The sequence below is a fragment of the Onychostoma macrolepis genome, chromosome 13 (assembly GCF_012432095.1).
Source record: "Onychostoma macrolepis isolate SWU-2019 chromosome 13, ASM1243209v1, whole genome shotgun sequence".
Taxonomy (NCBI): domain Eukaryota; kingdom Metazoa; phylum Chordata; class Actinopteri; order Cypriniformes; family Cyprinidae; genus Onychostoma; species Onychostoma macrolepis.
In genome coordinates this window covers 9632801-9650677 of record NC_081167.1, presented here as the reverse complement: position 1 = coordinate 9650677, position 17877 = coordinate 9632801, and the positions used below count along the sequence as shown (strand labels likewise).

The 17877-nt window shown below is 39.3% G+C and overlaps 1 protein-coding gene across 13 annotated transcripts in view; it reads right to left on the bottom strand.

Moving 5' to 3' along the window:
• The window catches only part of kcnma1a (potassium large conductance calcium-activated channel, subfamily M, alpha member 1a), a 255781-nt gene that overhangs the window by 27910 nt on the left and 209994 nt on the right, over positions 1-17877 (bottom strand). For 6 of the 13 annotated variants that reach the window (XM_058796801.1, XM_058796805.1, XM_058796803.1 and 3 more), the window contains 5 exons: positions 17169-17255; positions 16979-17055; positions 10577-10750; positions 5527-5559; positions 158-251 (listed from right to left, as the gene is read on the bottom strand). In XM_058796801.1, coding sequence (XP_058652784.1) covers positions 158-251; positions 5527-5559; positions 10577-10750; positions 16979-17055; positions 17169-17255 — 465 coding nt within the window. The remainder of the gene's footprint in view (positions 1-157; positions 252-5526; positions 5560-10576; positions 10751-16978; positions 17056-17168; positions 17256-17877) is intronic. The other 7 variants (XM_058796807.1, XM_058796813.1, XM_058796811.1 and 4 more) reach the window with 2 other exon arrangements.

Here is a 17877-nt window from a genome sequence, read left to right as displayed (position 1 = left end):
CGGCCTGAAAGGCCTGCTCTCCCCTCCCTCCCTCTCTCTCTCTCCCTCCACACTTTCTTTCTCCTTCTCCACTCCTCCTACTCCCACCATCCCAGCACCATCCGTCCTATCTTTCTTTTTGAAGGCTGGAGGGAGCGTCTTGAAATCAATGTCTTACCTCGTCATTTTGGGTGAGCAGTTGGGTGAATTTCGCATGCCTCCGTTGCGTTGCTTCTTTTTGGGTGACAGTGTTGACGGATGCTCATCTTCGACTGCAAACACATGCAAAGAGTGTCAGACTGTGGACAGCTGGGATTGTAAAGTGTGCTGGAGATGACATATTAAAGAACACAAAAGCCAACACTCAATCAATCATTGCAAAAAACACTCAAATCTGTGAAGACCTCCAAAAATAGAAAGAGAACAGTGTTAGTATGGACAAAAGTACACTTAAAGAAGGCAAGTACAGACCTGAAGGACAACCATTAAGTTTTACACCCTGTTTTCCATGAATTTTCTTTTCAAAGAGTTGGTTTGAGCGATGTGTGTGTGGATTTATTTCAGTCCGTATCAAACTCTCTTTTACCTCTCTGTCATTGTTTGGAGGGCATGAGCTCGAACAATGACAGAGGGGAAGAAAAAAGAAAAAGAAGAGTAATTTGGTGTGTGTTTTTTAATGGATGACTACATGGCAAAATCAATCCTCATCACTCAGAGAGCCATGAGTGATGGCTCCGCTGTGAGTCTGTCCCCCGTACCACAAGCACTCTCAGCACTGAACAAGCACCCTGAACTGAGCCTTCTCTTACTGAAACGCCTCTCCAGAAGGACATTACTGAGGGGTCTGTGAATGTCACAAGCTCTCTGCTTTATAAACACATCATGTGCGAGTGTTAAAGCTTCGTCGGAGATGTTATGGATATAGTAAGGTGAAATATTCAAAACCTATCGCTTTACTTAAAGGAATAGTTCACCCTAAAAATCATTTATTCACTCTCATGTCATTCCAAACCTGTATGAAACAGGAGAAATTTTCAAAAATGTGCATGCCCCTCTTACATATAGCATCAAATTCTGGCCCTTGTATCTCAAGTTGCCATATCTGGCAAGATGAACAACTTAAATTTGAGCTTTATTTTATTTAAGGTGCTTTAACAGCTTTGATCACTGTATGGATCAGAAAAGCATGTCAATTTCCTAAAAATTTCTCCTCTTTTTTTTTATTTTAATTTTTTTGGTGAACTGTTCCTTTAAGTTGGGGAGAAAGTGTTCAATATGTTGTGATAAAAACTATTAAATATTTTCTGTCCAGACATTTTATGTATAATTTCCATGTATACCACAGTACATGTTTTCATTTAGCAAATTACTTAAAATCTGTTATGCTCAACTGCTACATTTATATTATGTATCTTTTTTATTTATATTTGATATGATACCAGATACTAAACCCAACATGGTCTGATTTGTATTAGAGGCAAACTAGTAACAGAAACCCAAACTCTAAAACACTGCAAGCTTGCTTTAGTGTGGCTCTGTTAGAAATTCATCAGCACAGCAAAATATTAGAGACAAATACTGCAGACGCATATACTTGTAGTTCTCTGATTTCCCTTTGTCATCTAATTGTTCTAATGAAAAAAAGACAAATTAAACAAAAAGACGCTGTCTGTGTCTTCACCAAATGCCAGTGCTTGACATTTGCAATTACACTGTGGAAGGAGCAATGTGAGACAGTAATCAACTTTAAAAATATCACTACTGATAAGATGGTGGTGCAGTGGCCCTTTGTTCCGTGTTATGGTTGTTGAGCGAGTGGCCTGGCTGGGCTGGACCGCTCTCTCCTGCCCTTGCTCCTCCAAATTAGGCGGCGGAGATTTACGAGCTACAGTGGTGCCCTTCAGTAAGAGGCTTAACAATGAAATAACTCCACCTGCAACACGGCCATTTCAGCAAGTCTCTGCTTGTTCCAAATTACATTACAGCACTTTTACAACCTCAATCAAAATAGGATCAGCCCACCAAAGTGTGATTGCTGTTCCATACCACGGGCAGCTATAGCCCTCGTTTTTTTGTGTCGCTGATCAGAACGATTGAGCTAGACATCTGTCTCCTCCGCTTCAGACAGACAATGGGCTGATGCCCGCTTTAACGCACAACAGAGATATAACAGAAATAATTCTGTAATTTCGTTTCATTCGTTCGCACCTTTTTACTATAATTCTGGACACTTTGTAAAATTTAGGGTGTTCATAACTGGCTTAGGTTTAAAACTCTGAGAGCACATTGAAAATTACATTTAAACCTGGAATGGCATGGAAAAAAATACATAAAATAATATGAAATATTTAACATTTGACAGGGAAAATACATTGGTTTAGTTCTGAAAGTACAAGACCCCATTGAAAATCTAATTTCAACCTGGAAATGAACCAGAAAGAAGAAATTAATACTCTGATATATTTAAGATAACTATTTAAGAAATTACGTAATGATGTGAAATAAATCAGTAATATTTATGTAATGAAAAAATATTTAAAATTACAAAACACTTTATTTGCCCAACTTAGGTTGCCCATGGCCAACTGGCTTAGGTCTATAAGTCTGAGACAACACTAAAAATCAAATTTAAATCTGAAAAAAAGAAAGAAAATTTTAAATTAAACAAAAATAAATAAAAAGACAAAACTCTTCAAAATACATACTGAAACAAAATGTATCAAAAAACACTATTTTAAATAGTGGCCTTGAAACCCACTGTATATACTGAGGTGTAACGTAGCTATACTGGAACTTCTTCCGATGGCAGTTTCGGTTACACATTACACACACACACACAAACACACACTTAGTGTTGGGGCAGGGGGTATATTAGCCACTAGCTGCTCTACATGCATGCGGCAGTGACTGCAGGGACCCATGCAGGAGGAAGGGGTTGTCTGCGGCAGCACTGACTAATGCGTCCTAAGGCGCCACCTACAGTGCGTGGGGGTGAACGTGGAGGACAAGGTGCTGGGGCGGTAGCGGTATTTTCCGGGCAGGCTGCGGGCCCGGTTCAGACCAGCCAGGCTGAGGCGTGACTGTGAGGGCGGCGCCAGAGGGAGAAGACTTCCTTTACGGTTATTAACAAGAGGTACGGCAGTCGTGGAGCACTCCACAACCGGCAGCACACTGGGAAGAGTGTTGGAAACAGCCATGCTGTTGGCCAGTTTGATTGAGCGGTTTTGAAAAGTCGGTATAACTTCCTCCTTTACTGTCAAACAGTGGAAGACAAAAACAAGGAGAGATGACTGTGAATTGGGTCAGTGACATATAAGAGTGTCTACGATAAAGAAAAGAAAAAGAAAATCTGTAAAACATGTGCCGAGTTTTTAGAAAATGTTTTTATTTTTATTTTATTTTTTTATTCATGTTGGTTTCATAATGTTTTGACATTTTTTATAAAAATTACAAAAAGCATTTTTTAAATATATTTATTTATTTATTTTAACTATCATGTATTATTAACACGTGAATATCATGAAGCTTTTGGCGAGTCACACCACATGACATTTTACAACCTGAATTAATCTTGTCATAAAAAAATTAAATTACCTAATATTTTAAGAGGCTGTAAATTAAAAACAATGATAAAATAAAAAGTATTTTATAAGATTTAAAATTGCTTTATAAAAGTCACCTAAAAGCACATGCCATTAGTGTTTCTAAACTAAATATATTATGATTAAAACATTGAAGCATTCATAATTTATCACTGAACAGCATGAGAATCACATAAATATTTACGTATGAAAATACAAGTCGACATGATTTTCATTGTTGCGCCATTTATTCCCCTTCGATTACCATTTACAGACAGATCCACAAATCTGTGTGCCATAAAGGCAACCGCCGCATATTTGAATAATTGACGATGACCCCTCAGTTTTATTAAACACTACTTAACCACTTGGCAAGCGCTTTAGGTGAAATGTTCAATATGACATTTGCTTTTCCATTGCTAATAAACATTAATTAATTAGAAGCACTTTCTTCCCCGCCTGCTCTGCGACAAGACAGAACAAAGCACGAACATACTATTCCTGATCACCGTCACCACGAATCAGGTCACAGTGCAGGTAGAGATGTGCTCACACAAGGGAACACAGCAATCTCTTTACGTTCTGCCTCAATATACGGCAAAGTCGTGTTGAAACAACATCTAAAATGTGTGAAAATCAATACTTCACACAATACGCGAAAATGTCTTAGATTAAGCCGCGAAAGGGAGCAAAATAACAACAATCTGCAGTCTGACAGACAGGAGTATGCGGTGTGTATAAGAGACCTAAAGTGTTACACACGGGGAGTTATCAAGCTCACTGCCTGCCATCCCAGCCATAAGACTCCAGCCTAATGCTATCTACATAAAAGGCAAGAGGTTAACCAATATCTGGTGTAAGTGGAAAAGCAGTTTCCGCCCGCTCCCCAAACCTTGCTCAGAGCAATAAATAGATGGTTATTTCTGCCGTCAGCTGCCGCATAGATTTAAAGGCCGCCACAGATAACTCCTGGATTCATCTGGCCCCTGTCAAACACGAGTAGCATTATACAGAGAACATCCGCTGTGGCACTTTCACTGTGGATTTACAGTAATCCAGACGGCAACTGTCCCTTTATGAAATGCAAATCCTGTGACGAGCCGCAATTGTGCATTCTTATCAAGGCCATTGTTAAATTATAGAAAATACATCTGTGAGAAAATGCATTTTAAAACTTTATCTAATTTTATGGTTGCTCTACATAAGTCAATTCGGCATGCATACACTTTGTAACATTTTAAATCACCTTAAATTCTTCTAATTATTAATAAGTTAGCATACTTTAAATTATATTTTAAAAATGATACTTTTTCAAATAAATTTGCAGTTAAGATTTTTTTTTGTTTTGTCCTCCAGATTCAGAAATAATATATCACAAAACATTTAAAAACAGTTTAAAAATAAATGATCACTTCTGCTAAACATTTACACAAATACATCAGGTTACATGCGAAATGAAACTTAACAGCAATAAAAAGAAAGCTCTCTCAGCATTGTTGGCCACTCGTTTTCCTAAAACACATTCAGCTGTGAACCGAACCCCAGACTGCAGTTGCGATCCCATTTTCCCTGGAGTTGTAGCGCCATCTGCTGTTGGTGGCGTCACAATACAGAAACACGTGCAATACCTCACAGCATTTCTAGCTCTTCAATCATCCCTTGCAAGGACACAGAGCTCTTTATGCAACATCTGGATTTCATATGGATCCCTCTATTCAGCACCTGACCTTTCTCATGCACATGTTTTAAAGTTGAGCAGCCCCTCTGATGCATTTGACCAGAACCCAGTGCTGAGAAACTGTCATCACGGCCCCCCTTCCCATCAATCCCCAGTAATCTACAGAGAGCTGAGGATGGCAGCTTTTGTGCTGTAATGCTAGTGGGGGTAAAATCAAAAGCAAAGAGCCAAAGCAGGCAGGTTGCACGAACGAATGAGGGAATGAGGAAAACAGAGAAGTACACTTACGTGATCTGACATATCCGTTAAACTTATATTTGGCTGAGGAGAACGCAGAGACCAATGAGAGGATACAGAGAGGAAGAGAGAGAGAATGAGGGTGAGACAGAGCAGAAAGACAGTACATCACACTCACACAAGGACAGAGAGGAAAGAAAGTCAGGTTAACAGCAGCAAAGTAAGCAAAGAGGTTGATGAAGATAATGACATAAGCAGGAGATGATTAAAGAAACAAAAAACAAAAGAGATGATTGGTGGAGAGATTAGATTTAAATGAAGCGATGAAAATCAAGCTGCCTGTTCAGTGTTTCCACAGCACGGATCCATTTTAAAAGTCAAATGTTGGATTCCCGTCCAAAGACCTATGACGAATATACAGCCTAAATCCGACCAACCTCACAACGGATCATTATGGTATTTGGAGTTCGGCTGGAGAAAAGAGAACGCTTTGATAAGTCATAATTTTATCCTTGACACTCAATTTGATGAAAACCAGTGAAACCGATCAAACAGATGTTAGCAATCTTGAGGCTTAAGCAAATAGTTAAACAACAAATTACAGATGTTTCCCATCACATAATTGCTTCTGTAAAAATTAAACGCTGCCGGCTGATCATTTTTGATCGGTAATTACTATCTTGTCAACTGCAGATGAACGCCAAACCGTAGGCATGGCATGCTGGGAGAATCAAGATTATTATATGCTACAAACTTGTGACAAAGCAAACAACATTAGTCATTAAAGTGAACATGAATTGATGTCGTTTCTGTAATGTGGTGTATTTCTGAGTGAAACGATATTAGTGATATGTATATTAAGTACTGTAATATATTAAAATAACTTTTTTAATTACCAAACATAATTCAATATTAAATAATTTTCTAAAGAATATTTTAAAAATGTAGGGGAAGACTTGAGCAGATCTATTGGTAACTGAATGGGTTGCTATTTAGATGTTGGTTATTTTTATCCAATAGCCTGTTGACAACCTGGAAAGTCATTTTAGAGAAAAATCAGGCCAATTTGCATAAACATTACAAGGGCAAACTATTTCTGTCTTTGGAATAATGAGCACTGAATCATTGAATATAACACAAGTAATGCGTATTAAGCAGGTAAATGGCGTCGATTTTGATTTCATTTTGACTTTAAGTCATATATTGCATATGTATCCGGGTTTGTTGCAGACAATCATAATGCAGGATGTGTATGGATGCATGTAGGCTGCTCTGTACTGCTGCCCCCATCGTTGCAAAGTCTCATCTTTCGTTCCGAGTACTGTATCTGATGCCATAAAGGTCACGGCGCAGGCCCAGGGCGGGGCGGTGACACATGCGCTCAAGCAGGGGCCCCGCGCCGGTCCTGGCATATGTCGCTTGCGATCTGCGGGCGCAGGAAGAGTCGGCCGACTCTCTGGCTAGCATCTGTCCTACACGGCGGAGGGGATGACCGGCCCTGCTCCTGCCTGGTGGTAAGGAACTGTCAGGTTGAGTTTCATGACACACCAGCTGAGCTGGGGAAATGAAAATGCAAACATAATTTCCATGTCAGGCTGCATAAGAGCCGACGGTGCTGAGTTCCACCCTGCAAGGAGCGGACAAGATCCACTCTCTGGGCTGCGCAGCCCCGCCCCGCCCTGCCACGCTCGTCACATCCTCGGCAAACTCCACAACCAACCGGAGCAGGCAGGAGGAGAGGAAAAAGAGAAGAGAAAAAAAAAATGCCCCCAAGACTCCAGAAAGCCGCAACCCCTCTCAGTGTGCCAGGAGATTGTTGTTTACAAAACAGGCATGCCTAGGATTGCCCTGCTGGAAACTTCCTAGTGAAGGCTCATAAGTTCAAAACAGGAATTAATACCCTTTGTGATGCTGAGCACCTTGAGAGTCTTTAAAGCTCATGTAATGAGGGGATAAGTCTCGGCAGGTGGAGCGGAGGGACTGTTATTGTCATTGTAACTTAGAGCGGAGGCAGCTAACTCACTCGTTCAGGATATTTGCTCCCTAAAGCCTGTACTTGCAGAGATAACAAACTCTTCTTAATAGTGTGCAGTGCACCAGAGCTATAATGAGTGCTCCATTGCTCCCAACTCCTTGTCAACGACTCTCTGGGCTTTGACTGCAGCCAAAAGAGAGCAAGAAAGACATAGTGTCGACTTCTCACGCATCTCATTTTCATACTAATAATTCTTTGTCTGGCTTTGGCAGGAAGGAGCATTACCATCCTGAGTGATGCATGCACAGAATCAGAGCAAAAAGTGCATGAGGGCTGTTTGAGAAAGCGCCCATCAGGGAACATTACTTCTGTAAGACAGAGTGCATTTACTGCCACGCGTTTCATGCATTCAGCAAAATTACTGCATCCAGGGGAGTAGTATTTATTTCAGCAATAACTGGGCTACTATAATGTGCAGGTATAGGAGCACCATATCATGCTTAGCGCAGGGATGTGGTGATATTTATGCTTTCTAACCCATTTGGGGTGTGGGAACGCATAATCGGCAATTTAAAGGAGAGTGCCACTAAATCGCCAGTTTAGTTGTGAAAGTTGCAAATTTATTTGATGCAAAAAGTCAGAAAATAGCGTAAAAATAAGATAAATAAGGCAGCACTTCTGTCCAACCTGTTCAAAAGAACAAAATCATAATTCTCAGGGAAACTGCCGTAAAATAGAAATACAAATGAAACTTGTAGCCACTGTGGCTTTTTTAATAAAGGTAATAAATTACTTGGGGCCACAAAACAAATATAAATTAAAATAAACTATATAGAAAAATTACATATTAAATATATACACACCACAGTTAAATTATCACTGAGATACTATTATATTTTTATCAATATTTTGAATATTTTAAATTTTCCATTTTTATTTTGAATTTTGTTAAAGTTTTAGTAATTTTGTTGTGCTGTGTCATTTTTAGTAGTTTTTTTTTTTCATTTGTATTTTAGTTTAGTTATTTTAGTACTTCCAGTTAAATTAAATGTTGCTTTGTTAGCAAGCTGAAATAAAAGTTTTAACTTTTTATTTCAGTTAACATTTTTATAGTTTTTAATTATATATAATTTCATATATAATGTATAATTTATATTATATATATATATATATATATATATATATATATATATATATATATATATATATATATATATAATTTAAATGCATTAACATTAAATCAAATATAAAGTGAATGTAGTAAATAAATATAAATTAAATATATATTGTATATATTGTGCATAGAAACTTAGTAATTGCTGCTTTTATTTAAGCAGGAGTAAAGGGTACTTAGTTGGGCAGACGCATGCCGAACTAGAGACCAACGCTGGTTCAGAACAGGGTCAATAACATGATGACGTGCTCAGAGAATTTCATCAGAAAATCATTATTGACTGAACGAAATCAAAGTCAGATGGAGGAACTCTGAATTCCTCATCACAAAGATGTAATGCTAGATTTGAGACGAAACCGATGGGAGGGAGTTAAAACAAAGCTGCAGCTGGCATTAGCTGTCAGCCTTGGCAAAAATGCACTCAATTCAGAAAAAACGGCAGCAGCGAAAACCAACGAAGGATGACGCTACGTGAAGAGATCAGTAACTACGTAATGACCAGTAACTGGTATCCAGGGATATCACCACAAACCAAAACACAAGATACAAAGTCAACCTCATCATAGGGTTTGATGCTAATCTAAGCTGATGCGGTGAACAGTCGGAAGGCAGTTGTAGAGGAAATGCGATCGCCTGAACTGACCCCTGCTTTTATAGTAGGTCGCACCGCTGCCATTCCTAATTGACAGATACTTTAGTATTTCACATCTGCTATGGCTTAATGAGAAGACCCCTGTTCGGCGCTGTCCTTTACACAACTAACTGCTTCAGTCATCTGACCTCATCCAATAGCCTGAGTCACCACCATCTCAATTGAGCTCCTGTCAGGAGATCTCTTTTTAACTTTCCCATTGAGCCTGACAGTCCCACTGTGGTATACAAGGCATTAAATAAAGCACATTGACTTTTTCTCCCCTGATTGCTGGCTAAGAGAAAATCATCGAGGAGGATCAGATCCTGTGGAAAGGGGGAGAGTTTGACGTGTTTTTTCAATTGCACCTAAATGTGGACTTCGCTGAAGGAAGAGGTTTTATTTCAGCCAGTGGAAATGGTGGAGGCATTAATGGCTTGCGGTTGTAAAACATGATTGTCCAAGAATAGCAGAAAAGACATTGCCAGTATATACTTACACTCTATGAACAGAAGAATCTCACTAAAGATCCCTTTCAATCACAATCTAGTGTTTGGCATGCAAATTAAACATGATTTTAGTAAATAATGGACATATAAAGTTTGACTGTTTTTTGACTGTTTTTTTTTTTTTTTTTTTCATTTACTGATCTCCTTCCAATTTTTTCTCAGGGAACAAATAAAGTCAAAAGGGATCTTGAGCAGTGAGCAGTGTTTCTAACATTTTTAAATGGGCAAGATGGCTTTGGAGCACATTCAAAATTCAAAGACCAAAGGATTGTGGGTATCCAGTGTTTGAACCTGGGGGGAAAAAAACAGTTAGCCATTTGATTGCATCTTCCTTAATCTGATGAAGGTCTTCAAAAGATACACGAACATGAAAACATTGTCAAAACATCATTAGTGTCAATTAGCCCATGGATGTTTCGATTAAAAGTTATTTTACATATAAGACATATAGTTATTTAACAGATACATGTACAGCTGCCATGTAAAAGTGTAAACACCAACAACAGTGACTGCAAAAAGGTCACCAGCACCGCACAAGTGCTCCACTGACACAGCATGCGCCAACACAGTCCTACTGCACCTACTGCAGCACTAACACAAAGAAGCCACGTCACTTCAACTACCACCAAATCACCAAACGAAAAAGAATATGTACTAGTGTACCAATCAATAAGCCACATATACGGAAATAATGGAGGAACGAAACAGACACGGCACATGAAACACAGCACAGACACGCACGCACTTACGGACACGCACACTCACACAGGTCACGGACACCGAACGGTATGTGGTTTGGCGATCGAACTTACAGGCACGTAAACTGGTTGAGCAATCATGAACAGAGACAGAAGAAAGTGGGAAGGCCCTCTGAAGACTGTCCATGTTACTATGTACACTGCCTGACATGCACGAGCAGTCGCGCTCAGAACGCCCGCAATCAAAACAACATGCCAGTTTCATTCGCTTGTAGACGGACATCTTGGCTACAGTCATGTGTTGGATGAGAGGAGAGGAAAGCAGCAGGTTAATGGCAAGGATCAAAAGAGCTTTTCAACCAGGGAAGTCTGAAGGTAACTTTTTCAAACAGGAACAAAAAAATGCAATGCCTTAGCAGCAAGCTCTGACAGACTTGACCCGCAGATGGACCGCTGCGCTCCCGCTTGAAATGCACTTCTGATTCGCTTTTGGTTCCGTTGACACTGCAGAAGTGAAGTTCGATCCAAATTTGAAGATTCGTACCAAATCGGACTTTGAAAACATCTAACAGAGGGCGTGTTTAGGCGGGAAGCAGTCGTCTCATTGGGGTCAAGCCGTGCCCTAAGGCTGATCATGTCATAAAAGGTCAAAAGGTCAGATATGACAATATGATCAGGGGTTGGGGCAAGGGACATTCAGGCAGAGAGGAATGGGTGAATGTGTTCAGCAGCAAAACCTCTTTGGATAACATCCTCTGTATCTAAAAGAGAGGATCACGTACCTGTATCCCATCATCATGCAGCAGCAGGTTATCGGCATCACAAAGTGCTACAGGCTCTAACGTAGGCGCTCTATTCTGTTCGTCAAACTCTGCTCAATCAGGGATTGGTTGGGAGATTTGTATGGTAGCATGCCGATAGGCTATTTCTTCGGTCCCTGATTAGAAGATGCTTTCACATGCATTGCACATTTGATTCAAACATACTGTACGTGGAGTGTTTTTTTTTTTTTCTCAGGAGCTGTGGTGAGAGACTATAGCAGCATTTGATTGCTGTGAATCGGACTAAAAACAGTTCTTGGTATGCATTCTCCCGGTGCCACCTCGCTAACGGACCATAATCAAGTCTGGCACCCTCAAAAGAGCAAACAATCCACAGGGAAAAGCCTGCTTTTGACTTCCATCTGAGGTTACGAGCCCGAATTAAGAGGCCAATTTCAGTTGTATGCTGGAAAGATAATACGGTAAATGACTTGGCCTTTAGAGCCATAACCTCAGGGACTGTTATTCGTAAAGAACCATGCAGAACAGCTGAAATTAAGGAGAACAGGCATGCAGAGGGAGGCGACCGTGGTCGTATCTCTTGAAACGGCAGCCCGGTCGACTGTTTACGGGGCTGAAACAGATTAAGGCAATGCGAAAACATGCAGCAGCGGGGCTTCTACTTAATTTCATGCTGAAATCTGTCGCTTCAGAGTTTGAGGGTTGACATTCATCGGAGCACATAGTATGTGGTTATGTTAGTCAGTGAGACATGGAGGGCGGAAGAGACACAAGACAACATGATGATGTGAGTGACTGAACATGACTACACAGCGAGCCTAATTACTGAAGCCTCTTTAACAGGACAACCCGATTTAGCAAGAATGCTCTCAGCACCCCTAACATCTGTCCTCACCCTACAACTTCCCATAATTCAAAGCAGGCTGCGTCATATGTTAAAATACTAATGGACAGGAACATATCTGCAAGCTTTACTTATGCACATTATAGCCTACTTTTAGCTTAGACTTAGAATAAGGAGTAATATTAGATACAGCGAAGCCTTGCATGCTTAAAATACTTGAAACAAACACGCCTTCATTTGTAAACCAATATAAAGCGAACAAAACACCCTGGCTCCTTGGGGAGACCTACATAAAGAAACCTAGGTGACAAGTGAGAAGACCCTATATTGCACATTGGCTGATAGCAATCTTGCTAAATAGGTTTACAAGGACCTTCAGTGTTCCCATTCTGTTCCCATCTCATTTGTAGAACTACAGTGGCATCTAGTGGTCAACGTTGTGTACAGCAAAGGTCAACACCACCATGAGCCTAACGTTGAGAGATGTACCTATCAGTGAGGGCAGTGAGTAAGAAAGGGCCCAACTACTGAAAGGAATTGAAATGCAGAACATTTCAATTTTGCCGATGGTTGTTGTGTTGTGTAGAGAGGCTGGGCAGGGGCCGGGGCGGTGGAGACAAAGGGGAGGCTGTAGGCAAGAGGGAGACCAGATTGTTTTGATTGTGTTTTGGAGACGATGCTCGTTAAGCCTAAGAATTTGAAGAACTTCCCACAGAACTCTTTCCGCTCTCTGAAAATACAGCAGCATGCGAAATTGCCTCTGACAGCGAGGGGACGATTCGAGTGGACTTAACCTCCCCCCTTGGCACTCGTGAAGTCCATGACTAATAGTAGCAAAATCAATAGACTTGTTTGACTTTTTAGATTGTCATGACATTCATTTAGGTTTTCGTTGAGTTTCGGGAGGGTCAAACAACCTTTGAAACAAATCTCTGATTTCAGAATTGTGCTGTTAGTAAATCTTTGGGAGGAATTGCATTATTGGTCATGGCCTTATTGTTCTCTCCTGTTAAAGACTGGTTTGTAGGGGTCAGGGCTGGGTCATTTTCAGGCCAGTTAATTCTGCTGTATTGTTTTGGGCTGAGGACAGTGGAGAGATGAGGCGTAGGAGGGATGCAGCAGCTAGACTGATACATGCAACATATATATAGATATATATAACTATTAATCAGAGTGAGACAGTCAGACTGTACTCTGGCCACAGGAAACCCGTTTTTACTCACAATATGTCACTACCAGTGAGAGGTTTAAATAAAGAGGCGGTATTCCAAGGCAGCAAGGAAGGAAATACATCAAGAAGTATGTCAATGATCAAAAAGAGGGTGAAATAAAAGAACACAAACTTCCATTAAAAGCAATGGAAACCTCATCGTCTTTACTGTAAGGCTACTGGCCTCTTCTCAGGTGACATTCGGATTTGGGAGGGTGCATATAATCAAAAACATTTGAATGGGGTGAAAACAAAAGAGTGGATAAACCTTTTTAAACTTTTGCTCTGGGGGTTTTGGGGAATTAATCCTTTTATTCAGCAAGAAATGCATTAAATTTAAATCGATCAAATACATTTTTTAAATCTTTCAAACATACACTGCTTTTTAAGAAACTTGAAAAAAATCTTAGAAAAAAGCATCACAGTTTCTGTAAAAAGATTTTTTTTTTTTTTTTTTGAGCAGCAAATCAGAATGATTTCTGAAGGATCATGTGACACTTAAGACTGGAGTAATGATGCTGAAATTTCAGCTGTGCCATCATAGGAATAAATGCATTTAAATATATTCAAAGTGAAAACAGCTATTTTAAATTGTAATATAATTTCACAATATTACAGTGTTTTTGATCAAACTAATGCAGCCTTGGTGAGCAAAATTGACAGTCTGTGTTATCAAACAGTTCATCATATATAATTTTCAAATAATTGAATGTAAACAAAAATAAATAAGCAAGGGTTTGCAGTTAAAGGCAACTGTTTAAGTGTGCACAGTGAAAGGTCACTGGGAATGAAGCTGAATTATTCATCTTGTGGCTAACTGGTTTGGACAAATGCTTATATAGGTCATGTAACAACAATGCATCATTCCAACATTAATGTTAATGTACGCTCTATTTAACATAAATATTGCTTCATTCCACCAAGCCAAGGTTAGCAAATGAAAACAAACATTTAGGTGTTGCCGCATCTATATATAATTAAGAGGGTGTTTAAGGAAATACATTTCTATCAAATGATATAAATGTCTGCAGAAGCTTCTCTGACAGTGGACTACACTCTGAGCTATTAATCTCTCTTCTACTTCAGTGACTTCCTGTCAGAAAGTGTTTTCACTGGGCTGAGGCAGTGGGACATGACAGCGGCACGTCCGAACGGCACTTGCGCTGGGCGTTCTGGGTAAACAGGGTGGATATGATTGGTAAAATGATCCTGAGCCAGGAGTGTGTTTTCAGTGTGTCTGGCGAGGATGGGCCAAGCTGCTCTTGCCTTTTGTTTTTCCACCTGACTAGTGTCATTACCTCCGCCTCTCTCCTACTGACACCACCATGAGCTGACAGCCTCTCTCTTCAGCCCTGCTAATCACGTCATTCCCTCTCTACATCTGTATCTCTCTCCACCATTAGCATGCTGATGACTGACTTTCCTCAAGAGTCTCACTCTTTCACCTTGTCATCTTTATCCCTCCTTTTCTAGGCCTCTGGTTAGAAGCTAGTCTGTTTTAGAAGAAGTCACTAGTTTCTACAGTTCATTGCTTTCTGCTTATTTTTCATTTGGCTGTCCTCAAAGTGAAAAAAGAACACCCTAGGGGATCTACTAATTTTTAGTATGGTTGTCTCTTTATAGTGATTGCAAGGCAGCAATGTGTTTTGTAGATAATTGTGGTCTTAGACATGACAGATTTTTTTCATACTTCAAGGGTTAGTTCACCCACAAATTAAAATTCTGTCATTAATTACTCACCCTCATGTCGTTCCAAACACGCAAGACAATCGTTCATCTTCAGAACACAAATTAAGATATTCTTGAAGAAATCCGAGAGCTTTCTGATCCAGCATAGAGAACAACGTATCTAAAATGTTCCAAGGCTCAGAAAGGTAGTAAGGGTAAAACAGTCCATGTGACATCAGTGGTCCAGCCATAATTTTAAGAAACTACGAGAATACTTTTTGTGCATAAAGAAAACAAAAATAATGACATAATTCAATAATTCTTCTCCTCCAAATCACGTCTCCCGCCATTATCGAGAGTACTTCTGCACGTAAACAACGCATGCACGTGATGCTGCTGACGTATTACACGCATGCACTGATCGTTGTTTACGTGCAGAGGAAAGCAATGCTCATGCATCATGGTACTCTCGATAATGGCGGAATACATGATTTGGAGGAGAAGAACTGTTGAATAAAGTTGTTATTTTTGTTTTCTTTGTGCACAAAAAGTATTCTCGTAGATTCGTAAAATTACAGCTGAACCACCGATGTCACATGGACTACTTTACCGATGTCATCACTACGTTTCTGGACCTGGGAACATTTCAGTTGCATTGCTGCCTTTGCAGGGTCAGAAAGCTCTCAGATTTCACCAAAAATATCTTAATTTGTGTTGCGAAGATGAACGAAGGTATTACAGGTTTGGAACGACTTGAGGGACAGTAATTAATGACAGAATTTTCATTTTTGGGTGAACTATCCCTTTAAGAAATTTAAGATTTAAGTGTGAAAATCTTCCACTGACAGCTGAACATTCCATCATTCAAAATGTAAACAACTGTGATGCTACATCATTGTATTTTCATACTGAATTGCAATCAGTTACCTCCATTACATCCATGTGCATACTGAATTGCAATTGGTCTCATCTTTTTTACATTTCTGTCCAAATGTTTGGATTCGGTGGGATTTTTGAATGTTTTCAAAGAAGTCTCTTTTGCTCAGTGAGGCTACATTTATTGGATTAAAAATAAAGTTACAACAGTAACACTGTGAAATAACAGTACAATTTAAAACACCTGTTTTAATATATTTCAATATATTTAAAAAATGTAATTTGTGGTGGCAAAGCTGAATTTTTAGGAGCCATTACTCCAGTCTTTAGTGTCACATGATCCTTCATGAAATCATTCTAATATGCTGATTAACAACACTGAACAACAAACATTTATTCTTATTATCAGTGTTGAAAATAGTTTTGTTACTTAATCCCCCCCCCCCATTTAAGTCACTTTTGATGACAGTAAACGGTATTCAGTAAATTCAGTAAAATATTTTCTGAATAAAAGCATTCACTTCTTTAAAAATCTTTTGAATGGTAATGTTTCTAATCAGTTATAGCAGCACATGAATATCATCAAATGAGTAGTGTGTTGCAGTATTCATCAAAAAGTACGTGAAAAAACTCAGATGACCTACTGTTTCTGCTAAGATTCAGCAGTGCACATCTGATTTATACTATCCTATAAGGCCATGGGAGCCATCAAATTCAAGTAGTTGAAAACAAAAAGAGGCGGGGGTGAAATTGTAAGATGATTGGCTCTTTTGAAGTGTAAGCACTACACAGTTGTTGCTAACAACTTAATTTTAATGTGACGTGTGAATTGATTTTTGCAAATAGTATGTGAATAGAAAAGCAAAACTGAACTTAAAAAAAAATCTGAACTTTAAACATTACTTGTTTGCTGCCTTGCAAGTGTTTATTTTATTTTATTTTATTTTTTGCCTGACGTGAGCCTATTATTTTATTTACAATGTGTAACTTTGTTTTAATAATAAAAAAAGTAACATTCCAAGAGAAGCATCAATATCTGACATGTTACACAATGTAGCAGTGCCCTACAAAGTGAAAAAGAGTTGGCGGACACTTTCCGTTCAGACACGAGGCGAGGGATGGACGGGTGTACTTACTTCTCTTGCAGCCACACTTTTTAATCCTTTTGGGATCTGTGATGTCATCATGACATGCTTTGCAGTAGAAAAATGCTCTGAAGAAAGACAGTAAACAATTGAGCATTCTGCTTCAAGTGTGCCCTACACATTTCAGAATGAAAAATTAAATACAAGAGCACAAGTAATTTTGATGGATTTAGATGATTACCTTTTCACCTCTTTGGCATCACTGGCGATAAAGAATCCCAGTGTCCCCTCCTGCATCTTAACGTGATTTCCCGGGTTGATCAGAATACTGTTCAGTCAGAAAAAGAGTCATTGTCATTAACACGAAAATCAATCTTGCACATTCAAACACTCTAATCAAGAGGAATGGTACATGTGGTTTTGGACCTTGTTAAGACGAATGATGAGAAAACATGCATAAACTGCATCAAATTTTGATACTGAAATTTAACCTTTGTACTCATAAAATACTACAGGGATAGGGACCTATTCAAAAATACTGCTTAGGCCACTTGGTTTCACACAAATACAGTACAGTACACAACAGAATGACTTGCCCATTTTAATTCTTTTTTTTTTTTTTTTAAATGATGGTCTTAGATTGAATCGTCAAGGTAATGAGATAAAAGAAAGAATTAAAATTGGGGCAGAAACAGTCTAGGCGTTTTGGTCAACAGGCCTTCAGAAACTCATGGTGTGAGGTCTATCGCCACACAGAAGCGCAATTTAATTCCTTCTTTAGTGCGGTGGAAAGCAAGGGAATGACCAGCCCACCAAGAGTTCAGGGTGCATCCTGGGTCTCTGAAACTGCGGCAACAGCATAACTAAGCCAACACAAGCCATGCAGTTTTTTCTTAAAGTTGCTACTGCGCAAACAAGAAAGTGGAATTCCAGAAATATTTTCATAAATA